General features: G+C 37.7%; 1 protein-coding gene across 1 annotated transcript in view; it reads left to right on the forward strand.

Moving 5' to 3' along the window:
* The window catches only part of PIK3CG (phosphatidylinositol-4,5-bisphosphate 3-kinase catalytic subunit gamma), a 35,243-nt gene extending 9,899 nt beyond the window's left edge, over positions 1-25,344 (forward strand). Inside the window, exons 3-11 of the mRNA XM_074579309.1 lie at positions 2,596-2,661; positions 2,766-2,991; positions 6,941-7,044; positions 9,352-9,498; positions 10,759-10,849; positions 15,217-15,347; positions 15,956-16,067; positions 18,015-18,172; positions 23,339-25,344. Of these exons, the coding sequence (XP_074435410.1) occupies positions 2,596-2,661; positions 2,766-2,991; positions 6,941-7,044; positions 9,352-9,498; positions 10,759-10,849; positions 15,217-15,347; positions 15,956-16,067; positions 18,015-18,172; positions 23,339-23,620 (1,317 nt within the window). The 3' untranslated portion in view covers positions 23,621-25,344. The remainder of the gene's footprint in view (positions 1-2,595; positions 2,662-2,765; positions 2,992-6,940; positions 7,045-9,351; positions 9,499-10,758; positions 10,850-15,216; positions 15,348-15,955; positions 16,068-18,014; positions 18,173-23,338) is intronic.
* The last annotated feature ends 308 nt before the right edge of the window (positions 25,345-25,652 follow it).

Raw genomic sequence — 25,652 nt, forward strand, 5'->3', positions numbered from 1 at the left:
ATGGATGTCAGCCATTCGTCTATTCTACTGGACACATCCGAGATGTCTCTTCTGGAAACAGTCATCACTTTTCACATGCATGTCTTCATGAAAGCTTTATGGCTTATTTCACTCTGCTCAGGATATTCCCATTTTACCTCCCAGTTGAGTTAGAAATCAAGCAAACATTTTATTTCCCCCTAGGTTTATGCCAAAGAGAAGTAGCCATGCCATAAATAAACCTGCTGAGCTTCCTATAAAGGTTTGTTGTTCTCTGCGCAGTTGATAAAACATGGATAGGATAGTTAAAATACAACAAAATCCATTGTAAAACAAACACCAGTGACTGTACTGCTTGTATATGGCAGTGAGTAAAGCTCCTCTTCTGCTGAATTGGCAAGGGAAAGGTACGTGCAGGGACCTGATGAAGTGCCAGCAGACTTTTTTAATGGCTGCCTTTTATTTTTGCTATTCAAATGTTGATATTTGCCTCTGTGAAGAAAAAAGAAAAATGGGATTGACTTTTTACAATAATTATTTCTAAAACATAAGCATAATAAGGATGCTTATCATACATTTTTCTAATATTCTTTTATGTTAAAATATATTTGCAACCTTAATATATGGAGACTTTGTTTTGAAGTAGTGGCCGGATGTTTGGCTGCATTTCATTACTAAATTGTTTTTCAGGGATATGCACTGAGAAGATTCAGCAATGTATATACCAGAATGAGGGTTTTAATAGGCCTTTCTTGGAACTGTAAGCAAATCCATTTGAATTTATGTAATAATTACTGCTTTTGGGTGCCTTACTGCAGTGAAAATTAATTTTTATTAAAAAACCCTCATACCTCATAATCTCATACAGAAAATAAAAGGATCTATATATTTTAAAATCAGTTTATGTTTGTGAGTTCTCATTATCTTTCCTAAATAAGATGGCATTGCTTGGGGAAATAAAACAGTATTGCAGAGACAGTCAGGATGGTTCTTGCAGAATTATAATACTGTAGAAGGGCAAGTCTGGTGCTTGGCTTTCTCGTTTGTCTCTTAGCCAGCAGCTAGAAAGAACAAGTCTTCGTAGCATTTTTATAAGTTGGTTTGTTCTAGAAGGTTGACTGAAAAAGCTCAAAATTTTTTTTTCCTTTTTTTTCTGTTTAATAAACCCAGAGGACGATTTACATTTCAGAAATAGTGTTGATATTTTAATAATAAAAAATACAACTGTGTGCCGCAGTGCTTTTAAGAATTTATACAACCCTGTGATTTGTTTGATGAATTTAGTAGACCTCTGCTGATGGCTTGGTTGCTTCTTTGCAAGCTGCAGACCACAGTGATCTTGAAAGAACCATTATATTCTGTTGAATAACTATCGCTAGAGGTTTGCATAGTTTGTTGCTTCTGAAAACTGAGCGTACTACATGCACCCGGCTCTCTGCACATCTCTTTGTTTTCCCTTAATCTCCCTACGTGCTGCTTCCTGGTGCTCTATTTCCAGAACCAGAAGCTATTCACCAGCCCCCTCCGTCCACAATGGGAATTTTGTCACTCTATTCCAGAGATTGTATGCTTCTTATTTCTGTTTTCTTGCCATGGGTGATACATGCATACCCTTTCCCCCCCCATGAATTTAATACAAACCTCCTATAAACTTGAGTCCCTCAAGCAACAGGAAAGATGATGCCAGAATCCCACTTGAAGTGGACAAGTTTCCCAGCACAGCCCAGTACCTGAAAGTGTGATAGTTTTCTGGTAGGCCAATTCACTTGGTTATTGGGATGGGGGAGAGAATAACAGCAAAAAAAATCCAGTCCTGCCAGTTCAAAAAAGTTGTTGACTTTTTGTTTCCACCCTTTTTTGGCAGTAACTTGGAAATATCTGTGGGCTTGGGTGGAGGGGAGTGGCTGCTGGAAGAGAAAAAATACAGCTGTGCTCAGAGTCATTAAAAAAAAAAAAAGCTCTGGCAAAGTCTTCCTTTTAATTGTACTCCATTAATACAGGATGTGCATCAGAGCCTTTATTCTATTTTGTTATTCATTTAGGGGCTAAAGGCCAGAATGCCTGAGATTAGGTGCTCCAAAAAGCTGCTCCCGTATCCCGTGCTTGCTGGGGGAGCCAGCAGTGAGCCCTGGTGCCCCAATCCTGAAGTGTCAGATGTTGTAAAAAACAATGCTTTATTATTGAAAATTTTCATTAAAGAATGATTACAAATACGTCATTTCATTTGGCAATCTCTTCAAGCCTCCTCAGTGTCAGTCAGACTGCAGACTGTTTTCTGATCTCGCTGGTTTTTGCTACGGCCTGAGAACGGTGTTGCTTTGTTCACATGCCTTCATGTGCTCAAGTCAGTCTCGCTGGTTAGCTACTCCCTGCATTGCTTTATTTGTCACGTTAATAATATACCTGAAAAGAACCTGTTGCAAAAAAAAAAAGTGCTCCTTGAATCACAGAGAAGCCTTGCTTTGTTTTTTTCAACTTTGTTTTCGTGAAAGACCTGCTTTGTTACGCATTTTCTATTCCTGCAGCGGTGTATTCTCTAGATGTCATCGGTAAAGTACAAGTACAACGGGATCTTAAATGTGTTAATAACATGTCTTCTGTGTTTGTGTTATTCAGGCTGTGAAATTTGAGCCGTATCATGACAGCGCATTAGCCAGATTTCTCCTAAAACGGGGTTTGAGAGTAAGTACTTCAAAATACAGCCAACTTATGCTAAAGTTACTGGCATTATTAAAACCCTTTGTGAAGAAATGCATGCTGATTGTAGTATTTTTCTTTACCTCTAGAACAAAAGAATTGGTCACTTCTTGTTTTGGTTCTTAAGAAGCGAGATCGCCCAGTCCATGCACTACCAACAGAGGTTTGCGGTCATCCTAGAAGCTTACCTTAGGGGCTGTGGAAAAGCGATGCTACATGATTTCATGAAGCAGGTTCAAGTAATTGAATTGCTGCATAAAGTCACAATGGAGATAAAATCAGTTTCTGCAGAAAAGTATGATGTCACTTCTCAAGGTATTTACTAACAACTGGCATATCTTCATTTGTAATAATATTGGTTTTTTCTCTTTGTGTGAGAAAATCTAGGCAGCAAAGTATACTGTTTACTTAGAAAATTCATGGATAAATTACTGTCAAAGGGCACCATTATTCTTATAAGGTGCCAGTGTAAGTTGGTAGTGATTGAAGCAATAATACATTTGTTTGCTTGTTCCACCCCCAAGAGGGAGGAATATCAATATTATAGACACCCACTACATTCCCATGCTTTGGCTTCTCTTCTTGAACCTAACACCATGCAACTGGGAAAGATAAGTTCTTGTACCCTTAGCTGAATGCCAACACTGAAAAAAGAAACAATCCCAGGACACAAATATTAACTGGAAATAAAGAAGAAAAGTGACCCTTGCCAAGAAACACAGCCTTACCCTGAGCAGTCACCAACAGACTCTTGGCAAGAAGAGTGGGGAGGAGTCCAGTACAGCCTCTGCTAGGCCATGAAAGTAGCTGGTGGATCAGCGTTGACTATACAGAGCCCATCTCTGGGGCTTTGGGATGTGCTGAATAGGAGTCCTGTGAGACACAGATGTGGTATTGTTACTTCTAGTTCCTGTAAGCACTGCTTTGGAAGCCACAGTAGGGTTATGCAATGCCTGTTGACCACTGGGTTTTGCCTGCCTTTCCCCACCTTCCCCCCATGATTTCCTTAAAAGCTTGTTTGTCATCATGCCTGTTAGTTGCTTGGTGTTGGGAGTAATTGCAAGAAGACATATGACAATATCCAAATTATGAAAGGTGTAGAGAGACCAGCTCTTCCTTTATTCAGCCTGGTATCTTCTAGGCCAGGAAGTCCTTGGTTCTGCAAACCGTTCCACTCTGGTTATGCAGAAGTGGCTGTGGTGGTGTTTCAAAAGAAATCTGAAGTAAATATGCATTTATTCTTCAATATATAATGTAATATCATTTACTTTACCATATAGTGGGAGTTAGGGGACTTACTGATCCCCCATATAAAATATTCTTTCTAACCACCTTTCTAAAATGTATCTTAAAATGCTCTATAGTCTAAATATATTTGGGCAGAATCCTATGATTTGAAAAGAAACTTTACAGCCTTGCAGATGCACATGTCTGTAACAGCAGTGGTTTCCATAATACATTTTTGAAGGCTATGTGGGCAAAGAAAAAAAGTTTCAAGTGAAAGCAATCACATTAACACCCACCAGGTTTTGAAGTTAAAGAATCTTTGTATGTAACGTACAGCAGAACACTGAAAGATGACTTATATAATTGACATTTTCACTGAATAAGGATTCCTGAAACTGTGGAGTGTCCTAGTAATGCTATATCTAATTTAATTTATTCTCAGATTATCGAGGATACGATTTTTCTTACAGGCACCCTCTACTTCTTATATTTTAAAAAATGTATATCCTAAAATTTCTTCTTTAGTTTATTGCTTCTTTTTTACCCCATCATTTCTAATGTTCATAGTTGTTTGTATTTTCAGTCTGAACGTTTCTGACTCTTTCATTTCATTCCGCCATGCAGCCTCATCTAATTCTTGTATATATCTTTCTTCCTCCAGTATTTGTGGATTTTTTTAAAGAATAAATTCCTTCCTGTTAGGCCCATACTAGGCCAGTAGCAATCGTGCTGTCAAACTGTTTCTTTCACTTTTCCTGTAATCTCTTTGCTTGTATTTTAACATAGCTAGTAATAATAAATAAATTCTTACGATCATGATAGTACGGCTTGCATAGGATTATCTGCTTTCATCACCACTTCGTTAGATGATTTGTCTCCCAAGAATGTGTCTGTGCTGCTGTTTCTTCTCTTAAAATGTATAGCACTTTGTTCTTAAGTCAGATGAACTTGAAATTGTTTTAGCAAGTGCCTTTGCTTGTGTTTTAAAATTAGGTACTTCCTAATCTTTACTAGCTTCAATTGGTTGGCATACAATTTTCAAATTGTTACATTACAATGAGGACGCTTACTGAAATCAAGCTGAATTTTCCTAGGAAATCAATAGTTACATTTTAGAAAGCTGTTTCAGGACGCGTGTTACTACAACCTAGGGGTGTTTTGTGTTTGGTTTTTTGTTTGTTTTTTTTTTTTTAAAGGTTTCTAGTATAAAGTCCACTTAATAGCTCACGTTATCTTGCTCTCAGATTTATTTTATTTTTTACCAGAAGAGATACCACATTTGTCACTTTGCACATCTAGGTAGTTCTTTTCTAAAAGCCTTTAGGATAGGTGTAACATTTGTGTTCTGTGAGTTCTCGGGTAATTCTTTTGGCTTGACTTTCTTAATTGGACAGCAATTTTTGAAATGTCTTCATTTTCTGTACATGAGCCGACAATGTGCACTCACAGCCCAGAAAGCCAACTGTATCCTGGGCTGCATGAAAAAAAGGGTGACCAGCAGGTTGAGGGAGGTGATTCTCCCCCTCTGCTCTGGTCTGGTGAGGCCCCACCTGGAGTCCTGCGTCCAGCTCTGGAGCCCTCAGCACAGGAAAGACATGGACCTGTTGGAGCTGGTCCAGAGGAGAGCCACAAAAACAATTAGGGGGCTGGAGCAGCTCTCCTATGAGAAAAAGCTGAGAGAGTTGGGGTTGTTCAGCCTGGAGAAGAGAAGGCTCCGGGGAGACCTTATTGTGTGTGGCCTTTCAGTACTTAAAGGGGGCCTACAGGAAAGATGGGGACAGACCTTTTAGCAGGGCCTCTTGTGTTAGGACAAGGGGTAGTGGTTTTAAACTAGAAGAAGGTAGATTTAGACTAGATATAAGGAAGAAATTTTTTACCATGAGGGTGGTGAAACACTGGAACAGGTTGCCCAGAGAGGTGGTAGATGCCCCATCCCTGGAGACATTCAAGGTCAGGCTGGAGGGGGCTCTGAGCAACCTCATTGCAGGGGAGGTTGGACTAGATGACCTTTGAAGGTCCCTTCCAACCCAAACTATTCTATGATTGTATGATTTTATGATTTTGTATATTAAGTGTCCAGGTCCATGTCTAGCCTTCTCATTGCAATTTTTTTTGCTCTTTAATTTTTATCTCCAGAATTACTTTAACATGCATATGCAGCCTCTGCTGTGTAGCTGCAATTTCTTTTAGACCAGTGTTCACGTCTTTGATTTACTGAAGGGTGACAGCCAGTGTATTGTTTATGCTGCTAACACCTGCTAGCTGAAATGAACAAAGCGCATCATATGTAGTATAATTCATGATGTCCTAAGCTGAAGATTCAGAAGCTTGAGGATGTATGAGTGAAAATATTAATTTTATATATGAACATTAGGCTTCTTGTTCATGTAAGTATAGTGCACATTTTCTTCTTACTGGAATGTGAGATTAACAAGACTGCACTATGAAACCAGTTTTAGGAGGATAGGAAATTCAGTATCTCTGTAGTTGGAGTCCTTATATTTACAGTGTAATTGGCTCCAAGAATTCAAAAGCCACTAGTCTGTCTGTGAGAGAAATGACATAGGTCAAAATATTGGAAAATGCAAGGTGCTTTTAATTGCCTCCTCCTTCAGAGCCCTTGGGGTAGATTCAACATTTCTTTGGCAGTTATAAGGGCCAAATATTTTTTGGTGTGTTATGCTGTGTTTTGTTTTGGTTTTTAAATGAAAGGTGGCATTTTAATATAATGTCTTGAGTCTTCAGAAGAACACCAGGCATTGTGCAGCACTTCAAACATTGTGTAGAAGGCACATGACTTATGAGGTGCTTGAAGACTTTACCTTTAGGTATCTGAAACAGCCCTGACCATTAATAGGGCAAGCTAAAGAGTCTTCCTCCATTCCTCAAATCAGGACATCCTTGAAGAAAGCAATTTGAAAGGTAGATAAAAGGAAGAGGTTTTTACTTAAATCATGATGCATAACAAGTTTGATTACCTATAACTTTTTGCCTTTCAACTTTTGATTTCCTTGTGTTTTCGTACTTGTAATTGCAGTTATTGCACAGCTGAGACAAAAACTTGAAAAACTACAGAGCAGCAAACTCCCAGAAAGTTTTAGAGTTCCATATGATCCTGGGCTAAGAGCAGGAGCTCTAGTAGTAAGTATATTTTGAATTTTCTTTTTGGAAAAAATCTCCTATTTGTAAGTATGTGTCATTTGGTAAAAATTTTTGCTAATATATCCAGAGGTCTTATTTCACTGTGACTGTGATGACATTTCATGGACTCAGTAAGTTTTTGTTCCCAAAGCTATTAGCATTTTTCTAAATGTAATGAAATGCCACCATGCACTAAAAAAATGCAACAACCTGTAAAATTCTAATAATTAAGTGTCAATTATTATTTTTCTATTAGTTTAATCTGGGATTTAACCAGGTAATTGACTTTTTTTGTATTAAATACCTGCATAAAACTGGTTTGTCTGACTTCAAGGGCTTTGGGATATTCAGTTTCTGTTCCTTCTGGTACTTTCTGTGTCTTACCTTGATTCGTATTTGTCATTAAGGTTTAGGTCCAGACCTTCATCTTACTAACAAAAAATGTCTACCTTAGCTATTTCTGATTTTCCAATATCTCTATGTTGCTTTAGTTGCTTTTATTAGAAAATACATTAAGATTTTGTTACAAATACATTAAGAAACACTTGGATTTTTCTGTGTTGCTGCCTCCAGTTTTGTGGTGAGACTGCAGTGTCTTATGTCGACTCAGAGTTAAAAACAAGATTAATAAATCAGCAGATGTGTAGTGAAAGGGAATTGGCTTACGCATCTACTGCGCAATGTGAGGTCTGGGTAAAGCAGCACAGTGAAGATCCTTGGATTCACTTGATATGCGACGTGGAGCCTACAGAAAAAGAATCCCTTGGTTTTTCTCTTAGCTAAGGACAGACAAACCATCCAACCTAAGGAATTGCCAAATAGTAGGGTACTCATTTGGGTAACTGGTATTAGTTGTTTAGATCCGTCCGTGTTTCTGTTTCATAAACCTGTGCCTTGCTAGACAGGCTATAAGCTAGTCTGTCTTCAAGTTGAGAGAGTTAAACACCTGCTAGTTGGGCAAGACTAAGGTATTGTTAGTACAGAAGTCAGTTCAAACATTGTTTACTTAGAAATACAGAATTTTTGACTTCTTAAGTATTATTTTTTTGATTGTATTTCTCTCTCCTTAGTCTTTTGTGTGCAAAAATCACCAGCTGCATGACAAAAAGTGGATTTCAAAGTAAAATCAAACATCTTTCTGCATTTTTTAGTTTTCCTTCACTTAGGAAGTAAGCAGCCCTACCAGAACCTTCCTAGATGAAGGAAGCAACGGATTTACAATGGAAGATTGCTATGTCCAAAAGTAGATGGATTAGAGCTTTTTTTTTCCCCAAAACTATATAAACAAAAATATTTGATATAACAAACTGTATTAGTAAGCTTTCATTTCATCTTCATTCTAGCAAGTGCTGCTTGTCCATAATCTTCAAACCTTGAAATTTGTCTAGTCTAAACCAAATATTAGAAGCAAAATCAGTGTTTCTAGTAAGTTAAAATATTTAACAACTTCTTCCCTTTTTAAAAACAAGGATGGTAAAAACTGCTTTGTTTTACACTGCAAGCTCAGAACTTCTACCTATGAAACACGAATACTCCAAAAAACTTTTCTCTGATGTCATCAATTCTGTCAACTCTCAAACACTGATGTGCAATTGCTTCTGTTATTTTAGATGGCTTTATTGTACATAGTAACGTCCAACAATGAACCAGGAATTCCAGAATGGAAAATATTACATACTGCAGTTGTATTAGACATAATTAGTTGACAAAACATTTGAAATAAGGCAGTTTCAGTAGTTTCAGTGATGAATGTCTCAAGACTGAAAATGTAATAAATCTAAATAGGGAATTAAATATTTTATGAATTATTATGTTAAATTTAGTTTCACAAATGCCATTTTCCCCATGAATTTGAACAATTTGCTAAGGGAATTGAATCAAGCAGCCTGAAATAACTGAAGTTGCTGGAAATCACAAAGGTGGATGATGTCATCAATTTCATTGGACAATGATTATGTTCCAGTTCTGCAAAGCACCTGTCAGAGTCCATTATTTGCCAGTTTTGTCAGAATCTCTTATTCCTGGTTTAAAAGGCCTTTTTTTTCTGCCTGAAGCAGATTTACAAGCTAAATCCAGTTTCAGAGAGTCAAGGTGTGCTTTTTCCTGTATCACGGACAGTGTTAAAAATTGTACAGGTTCAGTGAGGCTTTATATGGCAATTGAATGCCATTCCTTACATATGCTTTTGATGTGTTTCTTGGCGTATATCTGATTGGAAGTTGATAAACTACTCTGTAGCTAGTGTGTGAAAAGGTTAGCCTGTTGATGTTGGAGTACAATGACTAGCAATAAATGTGTCTTTCACAGATAGAAAAATGTAAAGTAATGGCATCTAAGAAGAAGCCCCTTTGGCTTGAGTTTAAATGTGCAGATCCAACAGCTCTATCAAATGAAACTATAGGCATAATCTTCAAACATGGAGATGACCTTCGTCAGGACATGCTTATTTTACAGGTAAGATAGCTAAAATGTATAAAATTAATAATGTGAATATTTTAAAATGTTTTAAAATCTTTTTACTTTTCAGAAGTGTATATACGTTATCTTTACTGTCCACATGAAATATGAGGTTATCGTTTGTTTTTTAAACTGTGTATGGAAGGCTGACATCAAAACTGGATCTTCACTTTTGTACTGCTTTTTTTTTATGTTACTGTGCTGTGGGTTAACCCCGCTGGGATGGGGAAAGAGGAAAGGAAGAGTAAAAGCAAGAAAACTTGTGGTTTGAGATAAAAATTGTTTAATAAGCAAAGGAGAAGTGGAAGAAGAGAGAAAGAAAACAAAACAAGTGATGCAAAGGCAGTCACTCACCACATCCCATGGGTAGACCAATGCTCAGCCAGTTCCTACGAAAAAGATGGTTAACCTACCTAACCCCCTTCCTCTCTGCTTTATTGCTGAGTGTGACATTATTCAGCATGGAATATTTCTTCGGTTGGTTCGGGTCGTATGCCTAGTTGTGTCCCCTTGCAACCTCTTGTGCACCTCCAGTCTATTCACAGCGGGGCAGAGTGAGAAACAGAGGCAGCCGTGACGCTCTGCAAACACTGTTCAGCAATAGCTGGAACGTCAGTGTGTTACCAGCATTGCTTTGGTCACTGGCCTAAACCACAGCACCAAACAAGCTGCCCTGAAAAAAATTAACTTCATCCCAGCCAGACCCAGTACATACTGTTAGCCTCTTTTCTCACACCATGTGCCGTACATAATTCACATTTTGGTGTTCCAGAGAAGGAATCTTACTTAGTGCAAAATGGCCTGTTTTTCTGATGAAGCATTTTTATCATTTATTTATGCAATGGGTAAAGTTACAAATGAAAAAGAAGTCAGTAGGTAGCATTGCTCTAGTAATATTTCAGTGATTGTTCTGACAAACTGATTTATTAGCACTTTTGAGGATATTTATGGTGAAAAAATGGACATACTTGCTAATGTGTTCAATCTCAGTTCATGTAGAAATCATACAGTATATTTATTAAGACTTTATAAAATAGTAGAGATTGGCTGGGCAAAGGACAGATGAGGAAATATAAACCCTGGGTCTGTAACTGATAATCTTGAATGGCTGCACACTTTCTACATGTATCTCTTAATCTGTAAAATAGACAAATACGTTTAGCCCCATCTCAGAAGTCTGGGTAGTGTTATTTGTGTGATTAATAAGTAACGTCCAGATAATTTGAAATAACAGTGTATACCTTTTGTTTTTACTAGATTCTTCGAATTATGGAATCCATTTGGGAAGCAGAGTCCTTGGACCTCTGTTTGTTACCGTACGGTTGTATTTCTACAGGGAACAAAATAGGTATGTGATCACATGCACTGTGATTAGAAATTCAAAATACCATAGTTACAGAAGTTGCGTATAGAAGAACTATTCTAGTATGCACTGTGGTCCTGAGATAAATAGCAGTTTATTACACTTTCTGTGAGTAGGCTTCAGGTTGCATCTTAGCAATGGTTTCTGCCCTTCTGAAGGGTATCCTTCAACTGCTGCGCTGGCTTAACTGACTGTGATTCCTGTGCAAGTCCAACTGTTTGGATCCTGCTGCAAGTTTCTCTTTAATAACAATATTTGATATGAAAAAGCGGTGAAAGTGAGTGACTTATTCAGGATATGTTTTAATGCGTTGGTAAGAATAAAATAGAGGAAAGAGTTAAAATAGCAAAACATTTATGTTTTTTTCCTGACCTGGAGCTTCATACCCTATACTACATAGAAGCAACAGCATTACTCAACAGGATGCTCAGGCAATATATCTCAGTGGGCATTGGTTCCTGCAGCACAGATGATGTGTTTTCCAGAATTCATGGTGGGAGAAATCAAGTAGTTGCTTACAAAGCTTCTGGAGATCTGTGTGATGGTGTGTAGAGCAACCTGATCAGCTCTGGAAGAGTCCAATTACATCCAGAAATGCCAAACTGATGTATAATTTATACATCCCGATGGCTCCAAACTGACTCTTTGTGGTTGGATTTGCGTATGTTATGTAGCCTAGCACATCCACATTGCAGTTTCCTAGTATTCACATTATACAGAATTGACTGTAGAGTCAATTTTGCCTGAGCAGTTCTTGAATGATTGGCTGGAGGAAAGGCTCCTCAGTGTAGAAAAATTGGCCATGCCCAAATAAAGCTATTGTGCTGAAAGAAATGTTTTGGCTGGTATAAACAGCGCGTCAGTGAGACAGATTAGCAGTACAGCTCTGCCGTTTCCTTATAAGCTTGAACGTGTGTAAAAATTAGGAAGTCTGTTAATTCCTGCCATCAGTGTAGCTGGCGGTATGATAGTAACTGCATGGATTGATAAAATAATGATAATAAAAATATTGCTATGTGTCTTCCATGATCTACAGCTTTTTTTTAGTTCTTTCTTTTTCAGCAATATGTTTTGTTTTATGGATGGAAGAATAATGAACTGCATCCCAGTAAAATTAAGAACTATTTTGAATATATATCTATAATGTACTTCCTCTCTAAAATACATTGCCACATAACATTTTTATCATCCTTTCTTTTGGCTTCAAGATATCTTAGCAATGCAGAAAACCCAAATTCACTGATAAAATACTTGGTAGTGTGATGCAAAAGAGTTTCTTTTCTCCTAATAGAAGTCTTTTAAAATTAAATAAATAGTATTGATAGAATTCTAATAGTAAAGGAAATGGAACATTATATGTTAAAATACTAACTGTAAATATAATGAGGATTGGTTTTGTTCTTCTCCTTTAGGTATGTTTTAACAAACCTAATTTTTTAGAGAGATTTTTAGGATTTAATTTAATTTTGTTTAAAATCATCTTAAGACAATGTATTGAAATAATGGAGGAGAGTGGAAGAATTCTGCCAGTGATCCTAGCATTCTTATATTCAAGTTACAGACTTCATTATTCTTTCATGAATTCTTAATTGACTCTCCATTATTTTATCTTGAGGAGATAATTGTTTATTTTCCTATACGCATGGGGGAGATGTAAAAATGTAGCATCCTTTCAGCACCGCAGTAGGGCCACGGTTAATCACATAAAGACTCGGGTTCAGTTCGCTGAGAATACCTGCAGCCTAAATTAGTAATACTCGATGTGGGACACTTTGATGTAGAGCTTATGCTTGTTTGGAACAAAACCAAAGAGTAGTGGCATGCAAATGTTCTTTCACAATATTCATATGCAGTCTTCTTCCAAGCTTTTTTTTCATTCCTCCTTAATATTTCTGTGGAACTTGGGGCAGTTTCTGTGTATTCACACAAGGAGAGAACCCCATTCTACGCCGAGCACAGGGAAACAGCCAGGTGTCTTACACCTGGAGCATCTCCTCCTGAGTAGAGCTTTCTGTCTGTTGAAGACATCTGCAGTCAATGCAGTTTGCAGTTTTAGAAACATCTGTCCTCTCCGCTGCTGCTGCCAAACAGACCTCTGTAGGAAGAACTTTCTCTTCTATGTATCACTGGTAAAAGATCATACCCTGTTCTCTCTCCTTTTGACATGGCCGTATGTTCCCAGCTCTCCGAGGCAATTGTCACTACTTACTATGCTGCATCATTGCCAAATTTAAGAAGTTCAAGCTGGCACTTAATGGAAGAGTCACCTGCTTTAGTACTGCAGATCCCCAGAAACACATAGCACAATGCATTTACTGCTGCTCTGCCTCCCAATTGAATACAGCCCAGATGAGGTGGTTTATCCCAGTTACTGAAGCTGTCCTGGTTTCAGCTGGGAGAGAGTTAATTTTCTTTCTAGTGATTGCTGTGAAAGGGATGTCAATAATACCTGTTGGTTTTAGTTGTTGCTAAGTGATGTTTACACTGTTCAGGGGCTTTTTTCAGCTTCCCATAGAAGCGTGGACAGAACAATGGAATGGCCAATGAAATATTCCATACCATAGGTGTCATGCTCAGTATATAAATGGGGGTTAGCCAAGGGGTGGGAATCTGCGATCACTGCTCGGGACGGTGCTAATTCACCAGGCTATGGGAGTGACCTGTGTCATTATTATTATTGTTATTAATTTCTGTTATTGTTTCTATTAAACTGTGTTTATCTCAACCCACTAGTTGGGTTTTTCCTCCCTTTCCCCTCCTGTTTTTTTCCCTCTTCTCCCTACTCTTCTTCGCGGGGAAAAGGCAGGCGGTGAGCGGGCGGCTGCGTGGTTCTAGTTGCCGTCTGGGGTTAAACCACGACAGAAGCCTTCTGCAGAACTAACCATACCTACCGAGAGGCATGTCTGTATTTAGAAGCTTTTGCCCGTAGAGCTATACTATTCCAGTAGATAACTTTTTTTACCACGATACCTTTAAAATATTTACTTGGGCAGAATAAGCTGCACAACATTCTGTGCAGGTTTTGGCAGCGTGGTGGAGCAAGCTCAGTAAAAGGTTTTCATTAGCAGCTGCTTTAAAATCTGTGGACTTTTCACACTGCTAATCAACGTAGCTGGGAGAAGTTTTAAATGCAAGGGGAAGCAGAAAATGCCTCCTGCAACAGCTTCGCTCCCCTTGAATCAAGGAGCTGTTGGCCGGTAGAGGGAGATTCGCGAGCACAGGCAGAGGAAGCCTTTTCAACAGCTTGAATGTGATCTGGAACTCACTCCCAGGAGGAAATCAACAGCTTGACAAGCACAGACCAAAATGCAGAGTTTTGTAATTTGGTGGTGGTGGTGGGTTTTGGAGGTCATATTTCCACAATAGTTTTATTACAAACAAATCCAGGCCACTGTCAAGACAGAAGAAATACCTCCAGGGGTATTCAGCCATGAATTTAGCCACACATGGAAAGCAGGGGCAGGAAGAGATTGCTGCATTGTTACTCTGTTACTGAAAAATTTGCACATAATTCAGTAATTGCAAAAGGGTAGGACTGTGAATAGAGAGAAATTAATCCATTTCAGGGCAACAGTCAAAATGAAACTGAATCAGAAACTGCTTTGAGTCACTTTTGGGAGAAAGGGATATTTTTGTTTCCTTGCTTATCTTTTAGTTCGAGCTGAAGCCAGGGTTTTACCTACAAGACGCTGTTGAACTTTAACCAGAAGAAGAAAATAGAATATTTCCAGTTACCAAATAAGTTCAACTAAAATCTGACCTTCCCCCATACAGGCATGCTCAGTATGAGGGCAGACTGCATTTGCTGGTCTTGGCTACAGTGCAGTGTTGCAGCCTCTGTTTCTGCTTTTCTCTCCAGCTTCCCCTTCATCGCGTGCACGTTCGTATGAACAGTACAAGTCCTTGTTTCTGCACCATATTGCTGTGATGGGCTGATTTGCCTTTGTGAGGATCTGTTCAGACCTCTGGGCCCCAACAGCCAGGGCTTTCTACCAGCAAGCCCACTGCTATACCTCACTGTGTGCAGGTATCTCTGTGCGGGACCAGAGGTAGTTCTTTTCCTTGGGAAAAGCCTTATGCAGAGGGACCCAACTCATCATGTGATTCTTTCCATTTTAAAAGGTTTTACATTTTCATGGAGGAGTTCAGGATGCCAGCCTAGTTACAAGCTCTGGCTGGTTTCAGCTGGGAACGAACAAGAACCGCTGTTGCTTGTAAAATAAATTTCTGCTCACAACCTACAAAGTTCTGCAGCTGATTAAAAAAACACAGTTTTAAATTTAATTTTGAATATTTTTTTATATGCTTTGATATAAGTTTAATAACTTCTTCTAACTTCTTGTTTTCTGTAGGAATGATCGAAATTGTGAAAGATGCTACAACAATTGCCAAAATTCAACAGAGTACAGTTGGCAACACTGGTGCATTTAAGGATGAAATACTAAATCAGTGGCTTAAGGAAAGATGCATGATTGAAGAGAAAGTGAGTTCTTTGCATTTTTAAGTAGGATTTTCAAATGCACCCTACTAATTTAGGAGCACAGAGCCCATACGGTTGTGTTTGTGTTACTTATGTGAGTTTGAAAAATCCATTCATTTTTCCCATACTCAGCCGCGGGTGTCTGTGAAAGATCCAGCTGGCAGATGAGCTCCTGAGAAACAAGATGCTTTAGAAATTACTCCTTTGTCAGGGGTATTTAGAAATGATACAGGAGGAGCAGATTGAAAGGATGTCTAAGAACACTGAAAGGCTGTGTGGTTTTAGAGGACTTAAATACATGTTTGGATAGTCACAACTCCTTTGCTTAGGTGGGTCCACTGACCTACTAGAACTTTCTGGCAGGTTTTTTTCTCAGGAAGCGTGGACAGCTATATGCTTATTTTATTTGTGCTAAGAGATAGAGCCTGCTCGTGCAGTACAGTGAGTGCAATGCAGGGCTGTGATCTTGATCTCCACTGTGCAATGACGCAATGATGTATTTTATAAGACAGTTCAACTGTTGATAGATACGTGTCGACAGAAAGGCATATGACTTTGAGAATGACTGAATTTGGTTTCTAGCATTTAACATCTCTAAGATTTATTTTTAGTTTCAGGCAGCTGTGGAAAGATTTGTTTATTCTTGTGCTGGATACTGCGTGGCAACCTTTGTACTTGGAATAGGAGACAGGCACAATGACAACATTATGATTACAGAAACAGGTGAGTTATTTTTTGAGAATTTCAAGAAGTGGGGACTGTCTATACTTCACTAGGTTTATCTTTAATTTTAATAAATAATGTGTTTAACAATGAAAGAAGAGACACAATCCAGTTTCGTCAGCATTGCTTACAAGTTTGGGTCCTCCTGTGACATTGAAATGTATTGTTACCCCTTTTGGCCTTCATGTAGGCTCTAGATATTTATCCATAATAATGCCATTCTTTTCCAAGGACGAGTTTGTTACAAACTAAGTCAGGAAGAATGTAAAACTGATATTTTATTCTTTTTTTTTTTAGTGTCTAGATCTAAGACCTAAAAGCCAAAAACCTTTAAAAAGCAGACAGCTGTTCACCTGTCAGGAGTGTGGATGTGGTTTTAACAGGGTGCAGTGGAACTGTATCTGTGTCAGAATTCAGATGTTACTGAACTATTTTCAGTTCCAAGGAACATATTTTTTTTAGATTTTATATACCTTTATAGAAAATCCTAGAAAATAATTGTACGTGGAATGTATTGGTTTTGCTACTGAAGTCTGTGGGTTGGTTGCAATCCTCCTGAAAGAACCACATTTTTTTTTTGTATTACAAACTTTGGGAATTATTTCTGTAGCTGCACCGTGGCTCATCCCTAATTTTACTTACCTGTGGATGCCCCAGAAAGGACCCCAGAATGAGCAGTACATATGGAGGAGTTTTATTTGGTCTAAGAAATTCAATTCCAGTTTCATGATCCTTTTGCTTCATAATGAGTCTTTACATAATGCTAAGAGACAGAAAATACTTTCGGGCTTTGTATAGAAGGCTGTATATTTAATATTAATCACATTACAGTTGAAGTTTTACTAGTTGATGGCTAGAGAGAAGTACCCTGAAGGCAGAAATGAGCTAATTGAAGACTACAATAAAAAAATTCACCAGAAGTCCTTGAGGAAAAGAAGACAAAGAAATTCTTTAATTTCAACATTATATATAATATAATGCAATGTTAGTGCCCATTGGCAGAAAATGAGGGACAGAAAAGGGAGACAGAGAAAGGAAGGTTATTCTTTTGTGGTCAGGAGCAGGTTGGCCTTAGAGTCTTTAATGGAAGCTGTCTTGAGCAACAGAAGGCAGAAGGATATCAGTCTGAGAGGTCTGCACAGAATGTCAGATTCGGGGTAGGTTGGGAGGACTCGGAAACGGGCTGAAATGCTGGAACATCTAAGGATGTTCCACCTAAGGATCACTGTTAAGTATCATCTTACAGCATTTGATGTTTTATCTTTTTGTATACATGTATTACTATTACAAATCTATTGTTTTAAGTAACCATACTCTTTTATCCGGACATCTTGTCTGCCAGTGAAAGTAATAAAGTAACCTGAAGAGCAGCAGCACGTTCCAGTCCTGTAGGTGTAGCGATCCTTACAAGGGGAGTTTTTCATCGCTTTCCTAGGACCCTATACCCTTATCCAAAGGGTGACAATGCAAACTTACTCTGCACAGCACAGGGTGGTTTAGAAATTGGTAATGTAGGTCTGTGAGGAAGAAGCGTGTTCCTAGTGAATGACATTAGCCAAGGAGCTGGATAACGCCAGAATCTCATGAGTATTTGAAATACAATCCACAAGTCATTTCTGTGTAATCATGTGCTGGGAGCTGATTGTTATGGATCTGAGGCACAAGCTTTCCTTGGTTGATTTTTGAAAAGCTGTGAGTGTATGTTTAGAAAATACAGCAGTTCTGTCAGGTTTTTAACAACTGCTAAAGATAAATAAAAAGTAATTTTGCGAAGAGGATAGAATTAGATATTTCAAAACAAAAGAGAGAAGATAGTCTTCTCTGCTGAACTAAAGAGAGATCATATATACCTCAAAAAAGAGGTTTTGGAATTATTGTGAATACAAATAAGTGTTCTTTGCAGTTTATTGTATTTGAGCCTAACCGTGACTTCTTCTCGTCATGAAGGTAATCTCTTCCATATTGATTTTGGCCATATTCTTGGAAATTATAAAAGCTTCCTTGGAATTAATAAGGAAAGAGTTCCATTTGTGCTGACTCCAGATTTTCTGTTTGTCATGGGGACTTCTGGAAAGAAGACAAGTCTTCATTTCCATAAATTTCAGGTAAGGGTGACTATCTAGCTGCAAATCGATTAAACAGTATTTTTTACCCTCTGAAATTAACATTAGTGCCTTAATTTTCATAGGTCTAGGCTCCTGGGTATTATGTTAATAAAATTTACTGTATCATAATACAACTATGGGACATTTTAGGCCCAAGTAAGAGCAAAAATTATCTGTAGGATTATGGGAACTAGAATTTAAATATCCACAAAGCCACATTGAAAAGCTTCAGTTAGCAGCAGACCAGATAGGCAGTCCTTTCTTTCTGTCTTGTCTTGATCAAAAATACTTTGTAGAGGGTTTCAGTATTTGTGCAATTAGAGGAGATTCACAGCACTAAGCAGAGCTTTCTATGTATGTAGTACCAGCAGGTGCGAGGCATTCCTCAGCTGGCTTTGACAGTGTTGTTCCCTCCTGATTCTGCTCTTGTGTTCCGGGGCATGGACTGCTGCATCTGAATACAAATCTGCAGTGACCCTGAGCTATGTCAGATTCTGATTTTGTGAAGCGGATGGACTTAATGCTCTGAAAGAAAAGAATGGTGTTAAAAATCTGTTCTGTTGAAGCTTCCATTTGAAATTGAGCCCCTCCGAAACAGTTGTAATTTTTCAAGTTTGTGTAGGAGCTCGGCAGCAAGGGAGCAAAGCAAAATGCTCTTTAGTATGTTTAATGAAATGGCTGAGAGCGTGGCTGAGCAGAAGTAAATGGATGTCTGGGGTGTTATTCCTGTGCTCATCTTTAGGGATTTTAAGTAAGTGCCTGATTCAGAGAGCAGGTTCCCTATAATATCAAAAGTCTCCTCCAGAGTGTGAGTCAAAAGCAAAAGCCTAACTTAGATATTCGGGATTCCCTGTGGATGAACCAGCCTCTCTGTCCTGGTAAGGAGTCTGGCTTTCTAACCTGAGTAACTAATTAAGCCTTTATTGTTGGATAGTGAGTATGTCCCTTGGTACATATACGTGATTGTACAGCAAATAACGAGGCAATTGTCATCCTTGAACCCAGACTTCTGAAAATAACTAAAGAACCATGTGTGATTTTTGAGTCTTTGTTTTGCATCAGGACTGAACTTTATCACAGTGCCAGTGTTTCAAAGGGGGCTTGTAGCTCAAAAGATTGCAGAGCAGGGCGGGTTCTCCTGTGGGAGGGGATTGCTGAGCCCACGCTCTGAGAGAAGCCTGTGAGCTGTGCTGCATGCAGGAAAGATGCTGTTGCCGCAGCTGTAAGCCGTGTGCAAGTGTAGGGCTGCAACGCCACTCTAGGGTATGTCATTGCATAGAAGACCTCTGTTCTGAAAGCAGAAAATAGTTGAAAATGTGAAAGTGTGCTAATGGAGAATGGGAAGACTAGCAACCTCTTAGGGTCTGCAGTGAGGTAGTGTTCCGTTCATATATATGGATCATCCAGCTTTTTAGGGAATGTCTGACCTTTACTTCAGCAGCCCAAATACCAAAAGCCATAGGAGGTAATTTTGGTCATGGCCTCTCTGCAGTAAGCCATGCCTTCATCATACGGTCCTGGGTTTGACTGAATACACATTTCGTTACTCCGGTACAAAGTTCTAAATACAGCTACCATCCCACTCCTGCAGACGGTTTAGGAATGCCGTGATAGTGCCAGTGTCGTTTCCGCTAGTGTCATTAACCAGCTGAAAGGTGATTAACGTGCTTCACTTTTGTGAACTGTGACCATGATATGTGACGTCATCATTTTAAGTGGGATGATTTAGATACAGACAACAATGACTGAAAAAATGTAAGTTCATGAACAGTTCTGCTGCGTTAGGTACTGTTTGTAAACCGCTGTTCTGGTAATACTTTAAAAAGCTTTTCTGACTCCAAAGACCAATAAAAAGAAAGTTAAAATACTTCCATACAAGTAAAATAGTAACACAGAGCAAAATCTGCATCACATATTTTGCTGTAAAAAATATATGTTTTAATCATATGGTCAGAGTACAAAAATAATCAGAATTACAGCTTCACTTTTCAACTGGCTGGTTTCATCATGTTTCCTAATACTGAGGGATTCATTCAGTGTGCCTGCTGACTCATTCGGGTATTAATGGAAAAGTCTCGGCATTTATCCTTCATTAATTTTTAAGAGCATCTCTCATTAATTTGTAATTGAACTACATTAAAATAGGTTATACTTTAGAAGAATCCTTTGGTTTTTTACAGGGTTTGGTGCTTTTAATATTTTAAAATATTGACCTTTTTTAAAAATTCTATTTCTCTGTCTTCTATTGGATACAGTCCATACAGGTGTGTTAGCCATAGCTCATATTGCAGGTGTCAGAGGAGGTTAATTAGACAAATAATTTTGACCAAAGTTCACTGCAACAGAGTATAGTTCATTATTAGTGAACTTCTAAAGCCTTCAGTGGCCCAGCAACTTTTCTGGAACTGGCAATAAAGCTCATTCCTATTAGCTTTAAATCTAAATTTTGCTTCCCGTTTTGTTTGCGTTCCTTACGATGGTTCAATGAAATTTAAAGGCCAGGGGTTATTGGGGACATCACAGAAATGCTTAGTAGGAAGCACTATTTGATGGTCTTTTGTCCTAATCACAAAAAAAGTATTTAAGCATGACTTAAATCTGAGAAGACAAGTATTTTTTCTGTTTCATCTATGCATTTTCAGCTGCCTTACTACTGTCCAGATTTCTCTTGCTGTAAGTGTCACATGTGGTAGCATTTCCTTTCCAGCCTTTGGCTGAAACCCATGCAACTCTCTTACCCCTGCGTACACACAGCTTTTTCACTTCTTGCTTGTAGAGAGCCTCTTCATAATCTTTCGAGCTTTGTCCACCTACCTATTATTCCTTTCCCTAAAATTGTCTTCGCTAGTTTTTGTGTTAAATTTTGAATCATTTTTATTCATTTTATTTAATTTATTTATTTAATTGGTTTTTCATTACTGACTTGATAATACAGAGATCTCTATTTTCAGTACTAACCAAATTCTTCTGTACCATTAGTTTACAAAATGTCATGTATTTTGTTGTCAAGTAAAGATGACAGAAAGCAGAAGGGTGTACAATTTATTATTGAAAAACACTTATTTGTAGTATACTGTACAGGGAAGGGATGGCCTATATAACAGAATTTGGGACACTTTATAATATAAAAAAAGCCTGACCATTAGGATACTAATACTTAGGAGAGTTTCAAGCTCTCAAAATAATTATTCTTTATTGTCTATTGGACAGTGAGACTTTGGGTTCTCCTCAGCTCCTCTCATTTTGCCAATGGCTTTACATTAGTTAGCAGCTTTCTTCTTAATCCCATGGTAAACATCTACATATCCTTGACACATTTGTGTGTGTTATTTTTGGTTCTCTCTGCCTCTCTCAGAAGTGTAAAAATTAGTTTTCTTGGAAGATGCTAATTCAAAACTCCATTCAGTTCCTGTCTGAATAAATAACCGTAACAGGCAGATACAGATTTTTTTAAATCTTTTGAATTCCTGGAAGGACTGCCTTTGAGATGCAGAGATGCCAGGTTCTTGACTGCATAATTGTTTTTCTGTCTCAGACACCCGCAATAGTGAGATGCATCATCCACAGAGAAATGTAAAACCTTCTTTGATATAACTATAAAAAGCTTTCATCTCTTTCAAGGGGAACAAAACACACACTAACTCTTGTGACAAGATTTCCTGTTTGAAGTTGATAATACATAAGTAGAATTTCTTTTTTTTGTGTTTTTTTTTTTTTTTCCCCCTGGTGTCATGGAGAGAAACTAATCCCTGTGATAAGATGATTGTGTTTTCTGTTGTAAATTGTGCTTTGACCATTTCAATTTATCTTCTGCTTCTCTAGAGCTAAGCTAACATTAGAGTTCGTAACTATGATGTGATTTCAGGGCAGAATTTCTTTGGAAACTGAGTGAAAGATTTAAGGGCCCAAACGATAGGAAAAAGGAAACCCTACAGACAGATGTTGTCTTCAGCGTATCATCTTGCTTCCTGCCTGGTTGGTTGTCCTGGCGTTGCTGATGTGAACAATGATAGGTGTTAAGACTATTTGTGCGCTTCTTACTGCTTCTATGGAAGAAAAAAACCATACATCTTGTCAAAAATAAGCGGTGTTCTAGAGGGCTCATGAGATTTGATGAAATTTTACACGGAAATACTTGGATTTCTTAATAGTTCTTTAAGAAATTCATATACATTTGTGGAAAGGTTAATTTGTATATTTAATTGGGTAAAAATTAGCATTGCTTCAACTTTGGTTTTAATAGGAACAACTTTCTTGGTTTCTCTTTTTACATTACTGCATTGCAGGCCCAATTTAACTTTCTAATAAATGATTGATTTCTTCATTGCATTGTCTCCCTTAAGATGTTATTTCTAAAATTAAATGAGTAATAAATTTAATATAAGAAATAATCATTTCAGTTTACGTATTAGTCACTTAGCATTAAACATTCTTTTAAAAAGCATTGCATGTTTTTCCAAGCTGTAGAAATTTCATTCTTCTAAAGGTTACGTTGTTAAGCACAAATTACTTACATATGGAAGTGGAAAAGCTATAAAAAAAATCTATGGAATCCAGTACGACAGTACATAAATGTAGAAGTCATACAGCAAGGCAGTGTGCCTGAAAAGTGGAGCTGCCAGCTAGGAAAATTTCTCAGAACACCAAGCCCGAAAAATCTTCCCCATTAAATAAGCCGTCACCTCTGCGAAGTTAATCGATATATATATAAAATGAAGAACAGTCCCCTGGAGGTGCTGCTTTATTCAGTATCGCTTGCCAGCCCTCGTCTTTAAATGGGAACATACCAATTGAACAGGAAGACAACTATTGCTCTTTTAACAGCCACAGAAAGAGATTATATGACAGGGAAATGAATTTGAAGTTTTGTTGAAGCTCAGGTTTTATGCTGTAGTAATTAATACAGTATTATTAAAAAGAGCCTTTAGTTTGTGCACCAAAACAGTACTTGTTGCCCCAAGGTGCGGTGGTGAATGAAGTAATGCCGAGTGAGGGATGCAGAAGTTTGCCTGGCGTTTGTGCCCAGGTGAACCGCTCTGTTGGTTCTCCGCTCTCTGACGTGCTCGAGTGATTGAATAGCGCTGGTTAGTGGCAGTCCTGTGAAATTCCTACACCTTCCCTCTTGGTTCACCTCATCAATTAACAAAAAATTCTTCTCTGTTGTAGGACGTATGTGTGAAGGCTTACTTAGCTCTTCGACATCACACAAACCTGCTGATTATCCTCTTCTCCATGATGCTGATGACTGGAATGCCCCAATTAACCAGCAAAGAGGACATTGAATATATCCGGGATGCACTGACAGTAGGGAAAAGCGAAGAAGATGCCAAAAAGCATTTTCTTGATCAGATAGAGGTTTGCAGAGATAAGGGCTGGACTGTGCAGTTTAACTGGTTTTTACATCTTGTGCTTGGAATCAAACAAGGAGTAGAAAAGCATTCTGCTTAACGGTTTATGTAAATTAACTGTGGGTGTGAATAGGAGGTTAGTGAATCTACATGTTATTTATGCATTCCAAATAAACGAGCAGTCAAAATTGCCTTTACTTTGCTGGCAGCTTAAATGGATCTTCTAAAATGGCAAGGACTTTTGCTCTGCCCCTCCAGGAGATCTTCCTGCAGTTAAGATATTTTGGGGTTTTTTAATGGATTCTTTTAACTAGTTGCTTTGCTGATGTGGCCTGCATTTTTCTTGTTTTCTTGGTTTTTAATTTCATACAAATATGAAGGAGGAGCTTGAGTAAGATGACAAATGACAAGATGGCAAATTCAAATAGAAGTCCCCTATGACATTACCTTAATTGCCCTTAAGGTCAAGCCCTTCAAAAGCAGAACAATCTGTTTAAAATCCGTGGTCCCTGTAGGCAATCCACATCTTTCTCAGGATGGCTTACCCTCAAGTGTTCTTCACCCACACCCTTCTCTTTTGTCTCTTCCTTAACACTTTGTCCTTTTGGGATTTTTAATACATTGTCAATAGAAAACAGCTTTTACTCTACCGCTGGAGGAAATGACCTTACTGTTATTGTAGCCTCCTGACATACACAACTGAGCTTGACTGTCCAACCAGGAGAACTTCATACTTACCTGGAATTTCCTCAGGTTTGAACCTGAAATTTTGAAGATTTAATTTTGAAATGTTTTTTACTGTACTTTTTTAATGGGGAACATCCATATTATACTACAGATTATATTCTTACTGTAAAGTTACTAAAATTCCACCTGTATAGTAAAAGCTTTGTAGGAAAAGCAATGGTACTTCCTTACTCCTCAGAGAAAACTCCTTATGTAAGAGTAATTGACATTTTGCCAAATATTTGAGAAACCCAAAGTTATTTATTCTTTGGTGATATATTTTCAGGATATACGTAGAAGGAATTAAGTGTAATCTTTGAAATTGTGTATATTTTGCTATTTATTTTTAAATTCCTTAAGAGACTATACTACTGAGAAGCTATTTATGATGGAAAAAAAATACTTATCTTTAATTTCAATATTTAAACTTAAAAGAGGAAAAAATGGGCAGTGTTAAGTAGAATTTTAACTTCTGTACTCTTGGATGCCTGCAAATCATCAAATCTGCCTGTGGTAGGAAAGGAAAAAAATATATAGCATGGGTTAGTATTTGACTTGAATTATTATGGTGTAATTCCTGCTAATTGATTTTTACCAAAGAGAGAAGATGGCTTACAATATTGCTTTTTTGCACTTGTGCCCGTGTAATGTCTTCTTTCATTGTAGTGTTACATGGGTTTTACATTACATATAAATGATGAACTGAATTTTTTAAATTCTGTTATCATTTGCTTTGATCATTTCACAGAATTGTTAAGATGTTAACTACTGCTACCACTGTTATTACTGAGTGTGTTCTGGAAGGATTTTTAATAAATGTACTGTAATTGGTGTCTCAGTTATGAGATATAGCCAATCTGTTCTTGAAATATAGATGTTTGGTTACTGTGCACAACAATATTTTTGATGTATATGGTAGACTCTCATTAAGGAAATCTAAAAAATTTGAATATTTTGTTGTTCTGTTACATTATTATTCTGTGCAAGATAGGCTTAAGACCGTACTAAAATGTAAATGGAATGGTGAATATTGTCTGTAAAATTATATTTTTAGATTTGTATTTTATAGATCTGAAATAAATTGACATGTTCCATTCATTTGATTACCATTCATGAATCAGCAGCTTAGCCCAAAATACACATAAATATTTTTTAGCCAGTTACTTAAAGACTATGTAATCTCAGTAAGAAATCATATTCAAAGACACTTGTTTTAGTTCCATATTAATAGCGCCATACGATGTCAGATATCTTAAATTTAAATAGTCTACAGTATTAGAATTGCAATTATTATGATTGTAAAATGTGAATAGAGCATTCCCACTTTCTAAGAGCATTTTATTCATTCCCGGATTGTTCTATAAAGAAAAATCTGAAGATTTTAGTAAGTTCCTCGTTTTAAAAAA

Source organism: Larus michahellis, chromosome 1, assembly GCF_964199755.1.
Source record: "Larus michahellis chromosome 1, bLarMic1.1, whole genome shotgun sequence".
NCBI classification, from domain to species: domain Eukaryota; kingdom Metazoa; phylum Chordata; class Aves; order Charadriiformes; family Laridae; genus Larus; species Larus michahellis.